This window comes from Schistocerca americana, chromosome 2, assembly GCF_021461395.2.
Source record: "Schistocerca americana isolate TAMUIC-IGC-003095 chromosome 2, iqSchAmer2.1, whole genome shotgun sequence".
Lineage (NCBI taxonomy): Eukaryota > Metazoa > Arthropoda > Insecta > Orthoptera > Acrididae > Schistocerca > Schistocerca americana.
In genome coordinates this window covers 676131027-676151373 of record NC_060120.1, presented here as the reverse complement: position 1 = coordinate 676151373, position 20347 = coordinate 676131027, and the positions used below count along the sequence as shown (strand labels likewise).

Here is a 20347-nt window from a genome sequence, read left to right as displayed (position 1 = left end):
CTTCTTCTTCCTCTCTTTTTCTTTGTCATAGCTATTTTTTTATAATTACTAAAATTCTTTTTCGAAAAACTACAACTCTTCTTAGAATAATTATAGCTCTTCGTGAAAACCAAGACTCTTCTTAGAAGGAATTGAAACAGTTTTTCAGAAAAGTAACCTTCTTCCGTAAAAGCTAAACTGTTCCTCAGATGCAACGAAAACCCTTCTGTCGAAAAAAGAGTCTTCTTTGGGATCAAATAAAATCTCTTCCTTGGGAAAAACACAAACTCTTCATCGGAAAAAATAATAAAATTAGAGAGACTAATACTCCTCTTCGAAAAGCACTTTTATGTCTTCTCTAAACGAAGAAATCCTTGAAAGCGTTTCCTAAAAATGTCGCCTGCCTATTGTACACTATCCATTGTTAGCAAGAGAGAGTTATTCTTTCCATTTTCTGCGTATTGCAGGTCTAGCTTGTAAAACGTAACCTACGAGGTGTCTAGGAATCGGAGGGTATGCATTAGTTTTCCTCCGTGGGAAGAATTTGCATCCTACGTAAGAAATGTTTCGAGCTTCATATACCTGCATTTGTGCCTCGTAGAATTCCAAACGCGATATTGCTCATCACAAACGAATAAATGCTGCATCGGCACTGTGACGTCACAACTGAGTATCAGCTTCTTTTATTTTATAACATTTTTCCTTAGTGCTTATTGCGTCTGTTACCAACTCATACCATATGCTTCGTACGTTCATGAGAAAAATGGACCTTCGATGTTCCGCAAACAGTTGACGACCTACAACACCCACCAATAGTCATTACTCTACCACTCTAAGCCATGCAATTAGAAAAGACACAAATGATGTTTATCATAATAGCGAAAATACAAAAGAATAATAGTGTATATAGCACATATGATATTATTACACCACATAATTATAGAACATGAGTTCACTCAGTCACGGGACAAATACGTGTACCGTCAGAAGATTTAAAAAAGAAAAAAATGAAAACAATTCTCATGGATTCCCACTCAAGTTCTCGAATGAAGAAGTCGACTGAAATAAAATTAACAAACTGACACACACATGTGAATCGTGGATCTGATTCAAAGTGGAATGTCACCTAGCTCTTTTACTACTATTGTTTTTAAATTACAATCCGTGGCATGTTCCCCTGGTTTGTAACAGAAAAACAAAAAATATTTTTTAGATATTTATGTCGTATGTGGTGAACAAAGTTGTCATCAGACAGTACCACGTGAACGACACACCTTTCACTGAATGTACATCAACTTGTACGAGAATATGCCACCATCGAGAGGACATACACATGATAGATCTGTGTAAGAAGGGAAAAAGATTCGGTTTACGAGTAAAAGTTTACGGAAGGCAACAAATTGTTACATGTACAAATTCAGTCAACAACATTGAATAAGAAAGTTTACGGAAGGCAACAAATTGTTACATGTACAAATTCAGCCAACAACATTGAATAAGATCTTTATGTTTATACGTAAAATTACCTTCGAATTTGTGTATCAAATTGGTACACCCATGACGGCTGGCGTCAAGAACTATCACCCCAGTGTAGCCAACAAGTCTAATACCTAATAATTACTGAGGCAGAATTATTCGGCAGATGCTTTCAGTACAAACCAAAGACGGTAAAGTTTTTAGCGCAGTGATATCCATATCCAAAAAATTCAGTTATTGTTTTTCTAATAAGATTGTTATCAAGTCTATCACGTAGCTATTGCTAGCATTATACACACCGTATGTTCTTTGTGAGCTTTTTTTCTATTGATTTGCTATTACTAGCTTAGTCTCAAAGGTTGCATCATACAGGTTGGGAAAATGGAACTGGCCCGGAAAATATTTCATACACCTTAAGACAGGGATCCCAACTGAGATCATATGCTCCTGATGTTCATGATGTACGTTAGTTTGCGTATCTTAACCTGCATGAAATATTTTCCGGGTCAATTTCATTTTACCCACGATCTACTTATTTCCTCACAGTAGCCAAGGGAAGGAAAAGAAAACAGCCCATTGAGTCAACATCTCGGAATTTTTTTCTGGAACTGCTCATGACCAACTAAGATGTCGATAAAAGAAATCAGTAAGATACAACAAATCTCTAAGCATACATAGATAGCTGAGCACAGTCAAGAGGATGAATGGTTTACTAGTCTGACTTTCCTGATAAAACGATATTTGTTTCACGTTGGTACACATTCCCTCCCTTTAAGACGTGGCTTGTGTCTTCATCAACACGGCTTAACATATTTGAAATCTAGTAAGATAAGGACAGCTGTTTAAAAAAAAAGCCATGACACGCAACGGGCGAGAAAATTTGTGTGAACATGCTCATTTTAGAAAAATCAGACTATTCTAGGTACCACATGGACGTGAAGTCCAGCGTACTTGAGTGTTTCACTAGGGTCTTTTGAATTCCGCTCCCTAAGACGGACCTGTGATGCGTATGGGGATTTTAACTGACCGTACTTCATATAATTAGGAGAGATAGAGGCTCTTCAGTTATAGGAGGATCTGCCCACCATATTTTGCAATGATAAAAGTAGTTGGAACGCTTGCATGCTGTGAGCCCACCTTCGTAAAACAATAGAATGAAAAATTATCGAATTTAGGAAGAAATGGAAATCGGAATACACAGCAGAAGAATGTTGCGGGTTCAGATTATATCTACCTCTGAAGAACAAATTTAATGGAACTTTATCGGAAAAAATATATTTCGACGATCGAAATGTCCAACCAAAAGATATAAAAACATTTGGAATCTCTGACGTAAAGGGAAGTGATAGGGTTGGGTTGAGCTGTGCGCGATCGCAATTTTTAAACTTTAGTAAATAACACACCAATATAATTGAAATTACAATCAACCTCAAAACTTAGAGAAAAAAAAATAAAATTCCAGTACCGCCAAAAAATCCAATATCAAATGGAAGGCTAACAAAAGCTAGAAAGGTTGGACTGTATTACAGTTCTCCGCGGTCTAACAATTTCGGTTAACAGATTTCGGTATTTTGGCTTTCTCTCTGTTCTCTTTCGTTTCGGTGCCTACATGGTCACTGAGTGACTGAACAGATGATTTAGACCAGCTTACTGAATTTGTGTAAGACCTCTTATCGTATTTAGTCAGATCAGGTAGCAAAATTTTTAACTTTGTAAGTAGGTTGTATAGGTTTTTTTTATTGGTAACGCCACGTAGCGCTCTGTATGAAATTCACTGGCTGTGCTGTGTGCAATCTGTGGCTGGTTTGCATTGTTGTTGGCTATTGTAATGTTGGGCAGTTGGCTGTTAAAAGCGCATAGCGTTGCGCAGTTGGAGGTGAGCCGCCAGCAGTGGTGGATGTGGGGAGAGAAATGGCGGAGTTTTGAGAGCGGATGATCTGGAAGTTTGTCCATCAGAGACAGTAAATTTGTAAGACTGGATGTCATGAACTGATATATATATATATATTATGACTTTTGAACACTGTTAAGGTAAATACATTGTTTGTTCTTTGTCAAAATCTTTCATTTGCTAACTATGCCTATCAGTAGTTAGTGCCTTCAGTAGTTTGAATTTTTATTTAGCTGGCAGTATTGGCACCCGCTGTATTGCAGTAGTTCGAGTAACGAAGATTTTTGTGAGGTAAGTGATTCATGAAAGGTATAGGTTAATGTTACTCAGGGCCATTATTTTGTAGGGATTTTTGAAAGTCAGATTGCGTTGCGCTAAAAATATTGTGTGTCAGTTTAAGCACAGTCATGTATATTTTTTCTAAGGGGACCTTTCAACTTTCAAAGTCATTGAACGCTTCTCTCTTTTACCTCCTTATGCTCATTTTCGGTTCGTTCAGTTCTGTTTGTCTGTTAGGTTTTGACTTTTCTTGAATCTGTGATGAAGCTCTCTTTGTTTATGTAGCAGTTCCCAAACACGGTTATTAAACCACGGTGGGTCTTGCTCGGAACGTATTTGTCTGAGGCATTTTGAACGACGCTTTCGAACTTTTTCTATTTGTGCTCCTCATCTTCGTCCTCAGCACTGAATATCTGATGCTGAGTTCTGAGATACTCTGCAAATCTGTATCCTGCACACGGGTACACGGGTGCTAGGACAGGCAGTGAGTGTAGGAAATGAGATGTGTAACTGAGTTGATCAGACTTGGCACTGAGTGACGTATTTTACCGCTTGCTCTCCAGGCCCCTTGGACGGCATGAAGACGGCGACGCTCCTGGTGGTGACGGCGGCGTGCGTGGCGCAGTGCGGCGCCGGCATGTGGGCGCAGCCGCAGCCGCAGCCCATGTTCGGCAGCGCGCCGCCACTCGTCAACCGCAAGGTGCACGCCAGCTACATCAACAGCTCCGCGGGTCCCATCCGAGTTGTTCAGGCAAGTCTCACTCCGAGGCAGCACCGCTAGCTTGCAACCAACTCCTGGGTGTTCATCTGACATGGCGCAATACTGTGGAACGTCGCCTAGCCGGCCGTTGTGGCCGAGCGTTGCTAGGCGCTTCAGTCTGGAACCGCGCGACCGCTACGGTCGCAGGTTCGAATCTAACCTCGGGCATGGATGTGTGTGATGTCCTTAGGTTAGTTAGGTTTAAGTAGTTCTAAGTTCTATGGGACTGATGACCTCAGATGTTAAGCCCCATAGTGCTCAGAGCCATTTGAACCATTTGAACATCAGTCGCTGTGTTGAGAAACTTCAAGGATATTATTGATTAAGTTCTCCAGTGATATTACAGTTACAGTTCTCTAGTGTTCGCACACCATCAGTTCAAAGCGTCGTTCTCATTGTGGACGACTTGTGAATCCTATTTCACGAACCCATTTGCTCAACTCCTAGCTGAAACACAATCCTGGGAGGTGATAATTGGTCTGTCATATAATGGAGAGGATGTTCGTTACTACTACTGATGCTATGAAGGTGGGTCGCAAGTTACGCCTGCGAAGCTCAGTCGCTAAGAGAATTATCAGCGAAAGCAGTACACAATTTTAATCTGCTGGGAAGTGGAAGACAGGGATCCGAATATGAATTGGAGGCAAAAATGTGAAGCACTCACAATATGGTGCGATGTCAGTATATCTCAGTACACGTACACACCATCACTGGGTATGTAGATGATCAGAGATGTAATTCTCTGTGACGTATAGAACGGTCACCAGAATTTCTTACTGCCGTTCCTGTTTAATGTAAGGTATACAAAGGGCATGATCAACATCAGAGCCGCGCAGGGTAGCCGAGAGGTCTAGGGCGCCTTGTCACGGTTCGCACGGCTACCCCCGTCGGAGGTTCGAGTCCTCCCTCGGGCATGGGTGTGTGTATTGTTCTTAGCGTACGTTAGTTTAAGTTAGATTAAGTTGTGTGTGAGCTTAGTGACCGATGACCTCAGTAGTTTGGTCCCATTAGACCTTACCACAGATTTCCAAAATTTTCAACATCAGATGTTGAGTGAGCGCTGTGAAGCACACGGAAAGACTTGTACTCATATCAGAGGGTATCCTCAACACATGGCAGAGTTTGAAAGGACATTGTGGATCTCCATACAGCCGGCCGGCCAAATTATTTGTAGGGCATTCGGATGTGATAGTGGCGCGATGTTGGATGGCGCGATATTAGACTGCATGGAAACTTGAGGGCATGTTTATTCATCAAGGAGATGAGGAGCACGTCTGAACATAAGAGAGGCTCACTGTATTGTGCATCATGGAAATTGTAAGCCCTTGGCACCTGCATCCGTCACCCGAGAACAAGTCATGGACTTCGTGCAACATTCTGTGTCATTCCGCGCCTTGGTCAGAGGCTGGCAGCACCCAGATTAGGAAATTACCATCCCATGCGCAGACTACCGTTAACATCACAGCAGAAACAGCAGCGTCTGGAGTGGCAGGGTATGGCGGTGACATGGGGAAAGAGGTGTTTCTCCTGGTCTTGGTTGGGGAGCCATCGGGTATGACTTTGGTCACAGCTGGTACGGATTGAGGGAACTCTGACGGCACAGTGGTACGTCACTGAGTTCCTCCGTCCTCGTGAGTTACCTCTCATGAGACAGTATTGTGTTGTCATTTTTCAACAGCACAATGCTTGTCCACCTATCGCACGTGTCTCTGTGATCTCACTGCACGTTGCTGGGGTACTCACGTGGCCAACAAGATCCACAGATCTGCCCCAGTAGAACATATGTGATAGGCTTGCACTTCACCTCCGTCCCAGTGCAAGTATCTGGGATACCAAGGGCAGTTAACACAGTCGTGGGCCGGCATCCCTCAGGAGAGGATCCAACGGCCTTATCACACTCTTCCCGACCTACTCAGTGCAGATCAGGTGTTGTAATTTTCTGATAAGTTGGTTTATACTGCCAAGTTTTTTACAAATTTGACTCGATCGATTTCTTCTTTTTCTTCCTCCTGCTCCTCTTCTTTCCCCTAGGAGGTAGCCACTTTTGACCTCCACAGGCCTCTTCGTTCCAATCCTCCGGTCTTAGATCCCGTCTTCCATTGTTTCGCATATGTATTTTTCCCATCTTAGCGCTGACCTTCCTGTCCTTCTCCCTGGCGGCTTCCAGTTTAAAATTTTCCTTAGCCATCAGTGGTTGGACATTTCCTGTAAGTTCCCGTACCATTGAAGCGCTCTGTTGTCCTAAGCATTTGTTATGGAGCACTTTATCTACATTTGCTTTCATACCTCCTCATTTCGACTTTTATTTTGCGTCATTAATTGCAGACATGTTCTCATACTGCCCATTTCCATTATTATTATTATTATTATTATTATTATTATTATATGTTATTAAACTTTCCTTCTTTGAAGCCACATCCCAGCTCCATACAGAAATAGTTATCCATCACATTGTGAAATATTCTTTACCTGGTGTCCAGCCGAATACTTGTTATTTCATATTGTGGTTCAAATGGCTCTAAGCACTATGGGACTTAACATCTGAGGTCATCAGTCCCATAGAACTTAGAAATACTTAAATCTAACTAACCTAAGGACATCACAAACACCCATGCCCGAGGCTAGATTTGAACCTGCGACCATAGCGGTCGCGCGGTTGCAGACTGAAGCGCCTAGAACCGCTCGGCCGCAATGGGCGGCATTTAATATTGTCCTACGCAAAACGTTAGTAGCTCTCTTCCTCATTGCTATTCTGGAACAAATATTCTTAAATTTAGTAAAATAAAACAGTCTCTATCTCACAGCCTTTTATTAAAAAATATGACCGGTTTCGGCCTCTCGTAGTAGGCTACCGTCTGAACTAACCCTGGCAGTTTTGTACAGGTGCTCCAAGTGTTATCATCGTCAGCCGGATACTACATTATCTGAAGACGAATACTACTAGATGCCGAACCCGGTCATATTTTTGATATAAGACTGTGCGATCGAGACTGTTTTTTTACTAATTTTTCTTAAGGGGAGCAAATCCAAAAAATTACGATTTTTTTGCTACCGAAAATTAATTGGAACATTCCTCTATAATGTAAACTTTGAATTATTGTTCTACTCGCCCTAGAAGTGGAGTTATTACCATTTTCCCCCACGCCCGCAGAGGAAATGGGCGGCCGCTGAATGCATCTAACACCCTCTCGTGACTTCCTGGCGAACTGCTTGGGATTTTCTCGGCCTATTACGCATACAGCGCCTTATGTTACGCATAGAGCGAGTGTGTAAGGGTTGGATACATTGTTTTCTGTGACAAATGAAGCGCTAAGAGCGCTGAACATCGTCTCTTTGCTGTTTACCGTTTCGAATTAGTTCAGTGTTGCGCCTGTTGTCGGTAGTATTACACTTCTTGTGTAAAGCGTTGTTCTGGTTACGATGCCACGTTTTAGTAACCGTGTATATAAGAAGAGGAATAACGTAGGGAAAAGATAATTAACACTAATACCAAGTTGCGATACTACAATTACTGAAACAGTGCGTCCTTCGGCTAAGCAACACATGGCCGGCCATAGCCCTGTGACATCTTCTAGCAAATACTACCTTGGGGATGGTGACTCCAAAGGTTTCAAGACTATAGAGAAACTGAAAGCTCAAGGCTCAAACAAACTTTGGGTTCAAGTAAGCTCAGTGATGGAAAGACAATAGGAGGGAGAGGCAGGCTTACTGATGAGGTGATTGAATGTCTACAGTGATACTATGGGTATGCTATAAGGCAAAATACTAGTAATGTTAGTGACATGCGAAAAGCAGTGTGGGCATTGTTCCTTCATACTGCCTCTTCCAATGAGTACCCTCAACACAGCCTGTGCCCAAAAGATTCCTGGTGCAAATATAATGCAAAACAGGCCTATGATCACAAACATGGTTTGCCAGCAGCTGTGATAAATGCAATAAAACCAATTTTTCATGACTTAGCACAGCCAGAATTGTTATACAAATGTCTACACGGAAAGACGCAGAATCCTAATGAGAGCGTAAACAATTTGATTTGGAAAGTGATTCCTAAAAGGGTGTTTGTAAGCATAAAAACACTGCACTTTGGCATTTATGATGCAATAGCAACCTACAACCAAGGGAATAGTGTGAAGTGTGAAGTTCTGAAGGCATTAGGATTTACAGCTGGGGTGAACACTGTACGAGCACTAAGAAATATTGACAGAGAAAGGATAAGAGGAGCAGAAAGAAGAGAAACGCATATGAAGTATGATGGAACAACAGGCCAGAAAAGAAGGCAGAAGAGGTAGCTTTTGGAGGATGAAGAAGAAGACCCTGATAATCCAACCTATAGTGCAGGAATGTATTGGGAAACTTTGATAGCCATTTCCCGTAAATTAGAATTTTTCAAATATAAGGAACATTTTTTCAAAATCCAGTCAAGCTAGAGAGATGAAATTTTTATACAGCACTCCAAGTGGTCAAACTTACATTGTAACACAGCCATTTGGCAATATGTTCAGTAGTTTCATTTCAGTTTAATTATAAAGCAATTATTTGTAAAAGAATTTGGGTCATTAATAAAAAAAAAATAATTGGAAGGAAACTAGAAAAGATACTCCAAAATCACTCTGTCACAACTGCAATACTAAACCACTCTATATGTAAAAAAAATTCAAATTTTTCTATTTGGTAGTTTATTCATAAATGTTCCTCAAACTTAGTGATTTTAACATGGGCAGCATAGGCACCTCCGGCTCCCCTTAACTGACAGATGGCTGTTTCCCAGTAATGTTATCAACAATTAATGATATCCTTGCTACACGTACAGGAATTACTTTGTATTGTTACCAAATATTTGTAGCTTCTACAGGATTTTATTTCTCCTTCCTCTGCGTCAGTTTTCACCAGATATTGTCCCATACACATACACTGACTCTTGTCCAGATTTATCCCAAACCCCGTTATATGTACTCCACTTCAAGTTTTCTCAGCGTGTCTGCTATATCCTCTTCCTCTTGAGAGAACATTACCTGTTCATCTGCAAATAAAAGGCAATGAAGAGTATCTCCACCCATGCCTGAGCATTTCCTGCATCAGCCATTCAACGCCTGCTCCGAAAAAATGTTAAACAAAGTAGTCAAACAATAGAAAATCCAGGATGGAATGTAACTACATATATATTGTTGGGGAGAAAATTATAATAATGGAAATTGGCAGTATGAGAAGATATGTAAGTCTGCAGGCTTTCGGGGCCGTTGCCACTAAAAGTTAAAATCTTTATATAAAATCTTAATATAATATATATTGTTAAGCAAAGTAATAGACTTTACTCAACCATGTTTTGGACCAGTGTTAACTAAAATGCTTCGGGTACCCTGTTTATCACTTTAATAATTACTTTTGTATTCTTGTATAACTTTTAAAGAAGTTAATCCATTTTTCTTTCACATTAACCGTTTTCAGTGCTTCCCGTACTTTTACTGTAGGGATATTGTCATTTCTGTAGGCTCACAGAGGTCATGTATACACTTTTATTTGTATTTCTCGATTTTGTAATCGTTCTCAGCTCTTGATGTTCCATTTCGTTTCCTCCTCCCCCTCTGGGTGCTTCACTTTTGTCAGGCAGCGTATAATAGTGCGCCCTGCCGGGACAGGTGGTGAACGTGAACGTCCTGCCGGTACGCGTGTCGCCGCCGCAGGGCCGCGACGTGGAGACGGTGGAGGAGCACGACAACAGCATCCCGGCCTTCGGCAGCGACGACCGGCGCACGCAGGTCGACGTCTTCGTGAACGATCCGCCCCCGCAGCTGCCGCTGTCGCCCCCGCAGTCTGGGCGCCGGCCTCCGCCGTTGCGCCTCACCGACTACGCGCCCTTCCTGGACTCGAACCACGTGCCCCAGCAGCCGGCCGCCAGGGACGGCCACTTCCTGCTGCCGCTGGCTGCCTACAGCCACGACGCCGAGCTGCAAGACGACTACCTCGACCAGATCGTAGACTTCGCGCTGGAGATCATCTGCAGGGGGATCCACGCTAAGGTGCGGCTTTTGTTTCCATTGTCACCTCTCATTATTTTTTTTTAATTTTTTTTTTATTTTTTTTTTCTTGAAACCTCTTGGTGCCATTTACATCACTAAGTAAAAGTTATTTTGCAAGGAAGTGGACTGTTATACGCAATGCAATTCTCTGTATCATACAGACGGTGGATACATGCTAAACAAAAGGACAGTCAGTGATGAATGAACATGATGCTGATTATGTTTTTTATTAAACATAACTCGTGTATCCACCAAATTGCTTGGTGTCAAACACACAGAAAAGGCAGGAGGAGAAGCCTCTACCACACAGTAGTTGCTGTTATGCAGTGAGGTGACCTGCTAGCACGCAACAAGTGTACAGAGTCGTCACACAGCCCAAATACGGTTAGGCAACAGCTATGACAGAAATACAGGATGTCTAGCAAAGGACTCCCTGATTTTAAAATTAAATAACATTAAAGCAAAGATCGATAGAAAACGCAACAAATTGTAAGCTTATTTTGAGGGCTGTAAAAATTTTATACAGTACTTTCGAAGTTGTCGTTGCAAAAGCTTCTAACACGTGGCGTTGTAATCGCAATACCTAGTGCTTATAGATAGTACTCTGAAGCCTTGAACAATCATTTTCATCGCTGAAGCGTTTAAGGAGGTTAGCGTGCGGAAGAAAGAAGTTGAAATCAATCATTCTACTGAACAACGTGTGTTTACAGTTTCCAGTACTGTTTACAGAGCAGTTTTCAAACACGATTTAATGTTCAAAAAGGACCAGATGCGAAAACCAATCGCCAGCAATTCACCAATTCGAAGAGCAAGCGGTTTTGATGATCTACTTGCGGCTGCTGGCCACGGGCGAACGGTAATTACTCCTGACAATGTCACCACAATTTCTGGGTCTACTCAGCAACGTCCGAAGAAATCTGCCCAAAGAGTTACAGCAGAGACTGGTTTGAAGCGTTCCAGCCCCCACACAATACTAGAAACATATATACCCTTCAAAACCCAAACTCTCCAGATAGGGTGCAATCTTTTAGCAGTATCTCTAAAGATTGTTTCGAAATTTCCGTATTAAATTCTTAAAGCCATCATAGTAATACCGTTTGCTGCATTACTCTATCGACTTTAGTTTTCATGTTATTTAATTTTAAAATCTGGGACTCCTTCGTTGGTCACCCTGTAGAAGGCAACACAGATTAACAACTGTGTGCAATGGTCTTTTGGTAGAAATTTTACAATAATTACCTAGAGCATGAAGATTTGTGTGGGAATATACATCAATGTTCACTTGCACCAATCTGTCGTATAACCCTAAACATACAGAATGATGATTAATATCACATACAGAATGTCCAGCACAGATCTTCTTGGTGGCAACTGTAAGTTAACCCTGAGACACTCGCAAAAACACCGTCCTGAGACACTATCCGACTGCAGAGTGGATACGTGTGTCCGATTATATTGATGTTTCGCGGATGGGTGTCTATTTGGAGAACTACAGGTCCAGTCACATTAACGTGACCAACTGTCAAAAGCTTGAGTAATCACCTTTTGCAGCGTGGACGTGCGAAAATAGAGTGACATTCTGGAAGTTACCGACAGGAAAGTGGGGCCATGTTGACTCCAGTATCGTGACCAGCTTTGCCAGGTTTCTCGGTTCAGAATCAGTCCGATCGATGTAGCCCCACAGATTCTCTATTGGGTTTAAATCCGGGGAGTTTGGTGGGCACAGGAGTACAGTAAAGTCATCCTAGCGCTCTTCAAACAACGTATGTGTTGCGACCTATGTGACACGTTGCATTGTCCTGTTGGTAGGTGTTATCATGTCCAAGGAAAAAACTGCGTGTAGGGGTGGACATGATCCCCAAGGACAGATATTTTTGTGTTGATTCACTGCGCCTTCCATAATTGCGAAATCACCCAGGGAATGCCACAAAACATTTACCTGAACATAACGCTCCCTCCTCCGCCCTGAACCCTACCGACGTTTGGTACGGGGTTGTACAAGCCAATGACCATCTGTCCAATGCAGCATAAAACGAGGATCATCTGGAAAGGCCACCTGTCGCTACTCTGTAGACGTCCATTAGAGGTATTGCCGCGCAAGTTCGAGCCTTCTTCGCCGATGAACAACAGTCAGCATGAATGCATGGTTCAAATGGCTCCGAGCACTATGGGACTTAACATCTGGGGTCATCAGTCCCCTAGAACTTAGAACTACTTAAACTTAACTAACCTGAAGCGCCTAGAACCGCTCGGCCACTGCGGCCGGCCTGAATGCATGAGTGAGACACCTGTTGTGGAGGCTCATACACAGCGATGTTCCCTGGGCAGTCGTTGAGGAGACGGTTTTGATAGCTCCTTGGTCCGTCTGGGCAGTCAGTTGCTCAACAATTGATAGCCCTTATAAATGAGTTGATAGCCCTTGGAAACGAGTTGATAGCCCCTAGAAACGATTTGACAGCTCCTTGGTTCATCTAGGCGGCCAGTTGGTCACCGGTTGCACGTCTGTTCGCCGGTACACATCACCGCAACCGTCGTTCACCCATGTGGTGCGCCACAGATGCCTCAGCGCCGTTTTTGTATACTGCTATTTTGCCAGACACGGCATACTTTAACCATGGAGGCACGCAAACAGTTAACAAACTTAGCCCTTTCAGAAATGATGGCCCAAAAGCCAATGAGCATGCCCTTTTGAAAGTCAAATAAATCGCTCCGTTTCCGCATTACGACAACGACTGCACTATTTTTCACATCCCTGACACGGTTTATATACCATCCACTGGCTAGTGCTGCCATCTGTCATTTGTGAGTGGTTATTGCACGTTGACGTCACACAGGTGGTGGCCACATTAATGTGACTGGATTGTGTATTTGTGTGGCATAAGGCGGTTGCATAACTTAATCCTTGTCGTGGACTCTCTGGTGTCTGACCATAACTATTTAGCTCCTGAGTGGTAGGTAACTAGGCACTCTTCTATGTAGGCTCTTGTGAGAGACGACGCAGTAACAATCTACTTTTTCTGTGGCATTCGGAAGGGCCATCGAAAGGCACCTCTATGACATAACATGTGTGGAACTTGATCAAATAATAACAAGATAACAGTGCCTTAAGTGATTGCACGTCCATCAGGGAAAGATATCCCACGAACGTCTTGTAGACTGAAATTGGTAACACAACAGAGAGATTACCCTAGCAGCTTGAAGTTGTTTCAAAAATTCCTTTCATAAAATACGTTACTGCTGTGGAGCATTGCCTGTCAAGTGAGATGGAATGTGAACAGTGCGACCATTTCTATGTCGGTAGGACAGGCAGAAAGCTAAAATTTATTTTATGTATTATGTGACTCATTCTTTTATTCTCTTTGATCATACACCGCTTTTGACTTTTTGCAAAAGTATTTCAGTCTTATGTTTATCTGTTATGATCGGTCTTCAAAAGCAATTTCACATTACTCCACACTCTATTACTTCTTGTACGACATAACGGTGATTACTGCATGCCTATTTATACAACGTGGTCAATAAGCAACTATGCAGTTCATAACTTGCCGTATTAAAGTCATGGAAGGTACAAAAGATGGTGGAAGTGATCCCCTTGAACTTGAAGACACAGTTGCACGCGTTTCTGCGTTTTGGTTGGTTGGGGGAAGGAGACCAGACAGCGTGGTCATCGGTCTCATCGGATTAGGGAAGGATGGGGAAGGAAGTCGGCCGTGCCCTTTCAGAGGAACCATCCCGGCATTTGCCTGGAGTGATTTAGGGAAATCACGGAAAACCTAAATCAGGATGGCCGGACGCGGGATTGAACCGTCGTCCTTCCGAATGCGAGTCCAGTGTCTAACCACTGCGCCACCTCGCTCTTCTGCATTTTCTTGCAGGCATTGTGCAGCACATCGGGAGTGACGTTCTGAATGTGACGTGTCGGTACAGCTTGGAGTTCTTGTATGGTGTGCGGATTGCGTTCGTAGGCCTTTCCCTTCCACGTACCCCATAGAAAGTAATCTGGTGGAGCCACGTCGGGTGAACGCGGAGGCCAGAGTGCTCTAGAGAGGATGCGGTCACCGAAGATGTCATCGCCTTGTGGGCGGTATGTGCAGTCTCCCCATCCTGTTAGAACCAGGCATTCTCAATTTCGTCGTCATTAAGTTCACCTAGGAAGGGTTCCAGAATGTAGGTGCAGTACCGTTCTGCATTTATGGTGTCCTAAAAGAAAATTAGCCCAATGATGCGTTTACGAGTCACAGTGCACCAAACACCAAACTTTTGATCATGCAGTGGGGACACCTTAAATACATGCGGAGTCTCCGTAGTCCACACACGACTATTCTGGCTATTCAAGTAACCGGAGAGGCGTGAAACCATGCCTCATCCGTGAAAAACGTTGTGTGAAGAACCCCCTCACCACTGTCCCGCAGGAAAGAAAGAAACCAGTCGCAAAAGTTCACACGCGCCGGGCGATCGGTGTCTCTCAGTTCATGCACGACCGACATTTTGTACGTATATATGGACAGTGACTTCCGGAGATTCTTGTGAGCGGAACCCACGGACACGTGTGCCTGCTGAGATAGTCTAATCGATTTCTTTGGACTTTGCAGCGTCATGTCTTGCACCTCCGCTACCTTCTCTTCGGATGTGGATGTGGATGGCCTGCCTGATTTTGGAGCATTATGAACGCTTCCGGTCTTTCGAAACTTGAGGTTCCGTATAGCACTACGGTAAGGCATCTTCACTCCTGGGAACTTTGCTGCAAATGCAGTTTCTACTGCTGAAGTAAACTTGTCTCCATCGCGGAACACATGCTTCACAAGAAACACTCTTGGTTTAATCGTCGGAATGATGACATGGATCACAATGATGTCACACGAGACGTTGGTCTACAATCAAACCGGACCTGCGAAGAAGTACAAATACCTTGTCATATATGGTTCAAATATGTTAAACAATGGAAAATGTTGTATCAATAATTGACAATAATATCAGTCATTACTTAGCACATCACAACATGGCACTGCATAGCTACTTTCTGAACACACGGTATTATACTTTTTAAATCTTTACGTCATTAATTCTGGTATGTCACCAATGATTTCTCTGTCAATGTACTCTTATACAACTGACTTATGTTTTGCAGTATATAATTAAGTGTTTTTGTTGCATTGTTAGTAACTTTCTTTACTGACTGCACGATCGGTCCTTTTTTTTCTTACTCATGACCCACTCGTTTCATTTGTTTAAAAGTAGCGGATGATCAGTTACAACTGTGTTTCGACATCTGACACTTCGGCGCTCGAATACGGATACATTTTTGTCCTTTTGATCAGCAGTTCTGATGGTGTGTTAAAAACATATAAATATGAGATGACGTGATGCGTAAATATGAACTTTCTTCGGTATTATGTTACCTTCCAATTTCGTAACTGATCGTACACCAAGTATTCCTGATTGCTTCCTATTTTTGGTTTTCGTGCTGTATACAGATACTGTGATGTCGGTTAGTAACAAACCTAGTAATGATGGTAAATGTCGTATAGACAAGTGCATTGCACGCTTTTCATAAAGTTTAACAGCTGTTGGTGATCGCCTTAAAAATGTTGAACATATTTATGTTACACATTATCTGATCAATAGTATCAGGACACAACTGTGTAATGCGTAACGGACCACTAGCTGTCGCGAGAGGAGGATTTGCCAGTATAAAAGGAGGCGACGAGTGTAGTGTTCTTCCCTAGAGAAGTAGTGACAGCAGAATGGGTGGGTCTGGAGAGCTTAGTGACTTTGAAAGTGGACTAGTCGTGGACTAGTCATTGGATGTGAACCAACAAATCTATTAGGGAAATTTCAACCGCTCTAAAGCTGTCCACTTCAACTCTTGGTGATGTAATTGTGGAGTGGAAACGCGAACGAACGATCACACTCGTGAGTTCCAAAGTGGCACCAGGAGTCTAACTAGCACAATGACTTTACTTACGGAGTGTAAAAGAATGGAGTACATTAGTCGAGCAGAGCCTCATGAGGCACACTTTTCTGTTGTCGATGATAAACGACGCTCGAGGTGGTGTATAGAGAGACCCAGCTGGATAGTGCGTCACTGGAAACGAATCAGTTGGAATGACGACAATTCGATGGAAGGGTTTGGGTTTGACGAGTAATTGAAAGACTGTCAACCATCATGTGTGGTGCCGACAGTGAGGTACGGAGGAAGTTGCGTTATGGCATGGGGTGTTTTTCGTGATTATGGTGTGCCCATTGTCCTGTTGGAATTGCCCAAGTCCCTCGGAATGCACAGTGGACATGAATGGATGCAGGTGATCAGACAGGATACTTACGTACGTGTCAACCGTCAGAGTCGTACCTTGGCGTATCAGGGATCCCATATCACTCCAACAACACACGTACCACACCATTACAGAGCCTCCACCAGCTTGAACAGTCCCCTACTGCACGCAGGTACCACGGATTCATGAGATTGTCTCCATACCCCATCACGTCCATCCACTCGACAAAATTTGAAACGAGACTCGTCCGACCAGGCAACATGTTTCCAGTCATCAACAGTCCAATGTCGGTGTAGTGTCATGAAGTCACCAAGGGTACGTTTTACAGTGTTTGTACTGCATAGAGTAGAGCAACAGTTTGCAGACGGTAATTGTTTGAATCAGCCGTCATAAAGCAGAAGCTGTGAGCAATGTTTTGTGGGCTAAAACACTTCTGGAACGAACTGTCTGCCCAGAGTCCCGGCCTAAAAACAATGTAACACCTTTCGGATGAGTTAGAACATCGACTTCGCTGCAGACTCCAGCGTGAAACATCGCTACTGAGACGTGGTACTTACTGGAATTGAGGAAAACGTGGCAGGGAGGACCCACCAATTAAATTTCTTTTCACGCAACCTGTTTATTTAATGATATATAAACTATACAATGAAGGCTTTCACGACCGGATGGTACTGTTGTTGATAATTCTTCCGGGTTATATGGCCGTGGTCCATGGAATTCTTTAATTCCTAACGTTTCGTCCAATACTACGTTGGACATCTTCAGAGGTATGGCTGGTCCTGCTGGAGTCAGCAGGACTCAGCAGGACCAGCCATACCTCTGAAGATATCCAACGTAGTATTGGACGAAACGTTAGGAATTGAAGAATTCCATGGACCACGGCCATATAACCGGGAAGAATTATCAACAACAATATATAAACTGTGTTTTACCGATAATCGAAGCATTTAACCAAAAAATTTTCTTTTACAAAATGAACCAATTTGCAAAATTCTTTTAACCTTAAACCTGAAGTTGCATATGCTTTTAATCTTTGCAAAAGAAATCTGAAATGCTGCATCGCAAAACAGCAAACAATATGACATTGATTACAAGACGGCCGGACCTGCAGCCCGCCCCTTATCGGGCGAAACAACGGTGTTTAATACCACGCTGGACACAGTCTATCTTATTAAACGTCGTTCTGCAACACATGAAAACTACTGTATATAAGCATCATTGATGACAAGAATAATTCAATTACTCAAAACAAATCCCTTAACTTTTAATTTGAAAGTTGTATGTCGAAAGGTTCGGGGTTAAGATGCGCACCTGTGCTTAAAGGTTAAACGGATTAGCAAACTACATGAGAATGAGAATGCTTACTTCAAAGCAACCAACCTCTTAAATTCAGTCGGCAATCAAGGTGCGACAGGACCCCACCCATCCCTTCTGACAATTGACTAAAGTCCTGGTGGCAACAGGCTGTTAATATTTTCAAGGTTAAACTGATTGTCAGTTAGTAAGGCCGCTGTGAAGGAACGTCTTAAAACATTACTTGTGAACACTTATTACAAGAGAACTCATTCGACGAAACCACAAGATCCAGCTAAAATACACCCGGTCTTTCAAACATGAAAACGAACAGCTTAGTGCAACAGGTTGTTCAGATTATAACTAATGACTGTAAAATGTAATCACCATGTCCCTCTTTTGTTCACGGCAAACTGTGCCTTAGTACGGTTGTTCCGGCTGCATTTACGACTAAGAGTTGATTAATTAGAACATTAATGATTGAGTACAAACCAGAAAGGAAAGGCAATATAATAGCGGGACAAATTTTCAAACGACAACTAGTGTCTGAATTCAACACTACTGCCTACATTTACGACCAAAGAGCCGACCGAGTAAAATGTTACTCCCCTTTATCAGCAAGCGGTTCCATGGATCCACGGTGTGTCACAGCGGTTGCTGAGTGGTGTCGATGAAAGTGAGGTAGAAGAGGGCAGCCAGGCCACAAGCGGCCGTCCAACACGAATGTTGCCAACCAACCGACGGGATGTCGGCCTGCTGCTTATAGTCGACGCTGACCCCGGTGAAGCACTCCGGTATCTTTGCTCTCTGTAGGCCCTCCTAGCGCAGCTTGTGGCTTCCGCCGCTCGGACCTCATGACCACCTCTTGCTGCGACGCTACCGCCAATCCCCAAACTTAGTGCCTGCCTCTCGGGCCAGCGAACCCCGTATATATACCGACAAGCAAAGACCTTCTAAGGACACAAGCCACAGATACCGACTCTTTCTCATAGATACTGGCAATGGGGCTGCAAGAGGGATAGTCGATACTACACCTGAGCCAGTGGCGCCAGACAGAACAGTCTACTAACTCAATGGCGCCACGGCTCAGCTAACTTCTCCGGTTTCGGCTCTTCAGGAAGAATTAGCTACCACTCCTCCACGGACACTCAGAAACCTTGTTAAAAGCGTCCTTAGCAGAGTGCAAGCCATCGTATAGGAGAGGGGTGGACACATCACGTATTAATACCCAAAAATTGATGTCAGGATACTTTTGATCAGATAGTCTATGAAAGTGTATGAAGCTGTAATTATAAATGATGCAACAGGGCAAAGACGAAGTGGCGGCGCCGGACCTGCACCGGGAGTTCGTGCGCAAGCTGGGCCCGCTGCAGCTGAAGGGCAGCTTCGACGCGACGGGCGGGCTGGCGCGCAACCTGTCGACGCTGCGGCGCACGGAGCCGACGACGGTGAGCCGGCAGGGCGAGACGCTGCAGCTGCGCGCCGGCCTGGGGCTGGCCACGCTGGCCGCGCGCTACGAACACTACGAGGCGCGCCTCGGCTCCGTGCAGGCGCAGGGCCAGCTCGCCGCCACCGTCGCCTCAGACTCCATCGCCGTCACCGTCAACGTCTCCCTGGGGCAGGCCAACTGCCTGGCGCTGCAAGACCTGCGCATCGACCAACTGGGCGATATCGACGTCAAGGTCAGTACCATTTCTCTCCCTCTCCGGCGAGATCAGCCTACTTTTATCCATAGCTGGGCTACACTGAAGAGCCAAAGAAACTAGTACACCTAATTAAATCGTGTAGGGCCCCCGCGAGTACGCAAAAGTGCCACAACACAACGTGGCATGGACTCGACTAACGTCTGAAGTAGTGCTGTAGGGAATTGACACCATGAATGCTGTCCTGAAATCCGCAAGAGTACGAGCGGATGGAGATCTCTTCTGAACAGTACGTTGCAAAGCATTCCAGATACGCTCAATAATGTTCGTGTCTGGGGAGATTGGTGGCCAACGGAAGTGCTTAAACTCAAAAGAGTGTTCCTGGAGCCACTCTGTAGCAATTCTGGACGAGTGGGGTGTCCCATTGTCTTGCTGGAATAAGCACAAATCCGTCTGAATGCACAATGGACATGAATGGATACAGATGATGAGACAGGACACTGACGTACGTACCATAAGTCAGAGTCGTATCTGGACGTATCAGGGGCCCCAGATCACTCCAATTGCACGCGCGCCAAACCATCACAGAGCCTCCACCAGCTTGAACAGTCCCCTGCTGACATGCAGGCTACATGGATTCATGAGGTTGTCTCCATCATGTACGTGCGGTTAAAAGCGCTGCAGTCTGGAACCGCAAGACCGCTACGGTCGCAGGTTCGAATCCTGCCTCGGACATG

General features: G+C 43.9%; 1 protein-coding gene across 1 annotated transcript in view; it reads left to right on the top strand.

The window, feature by feature from the left end:
* Positions 1 to 20347, top strand: part of LOC124595218 — a 104851-nt gene that overhangs the window by 62184 nt on the left and 22320 nt on the right. The window contains exons 2-4 of the mRNA XM_047133862.1: positions 4189 to 4376; positions 10022 to 10402; positions 19275 to 19649. Coding sequence (XP_046989818.1) covers positions 4203 to 4376; positions 10022 to 10402; positions 19275 to 19649 — 930 coding nt within the window. The 5' untranslated portion in view covers positions 4189 to 4202. The remainder of the gene's footprint in view (positions 1 to 4188; positions 4377 to 10021; positions 10403 to 19274; positions 19650 to 20347) is intronic.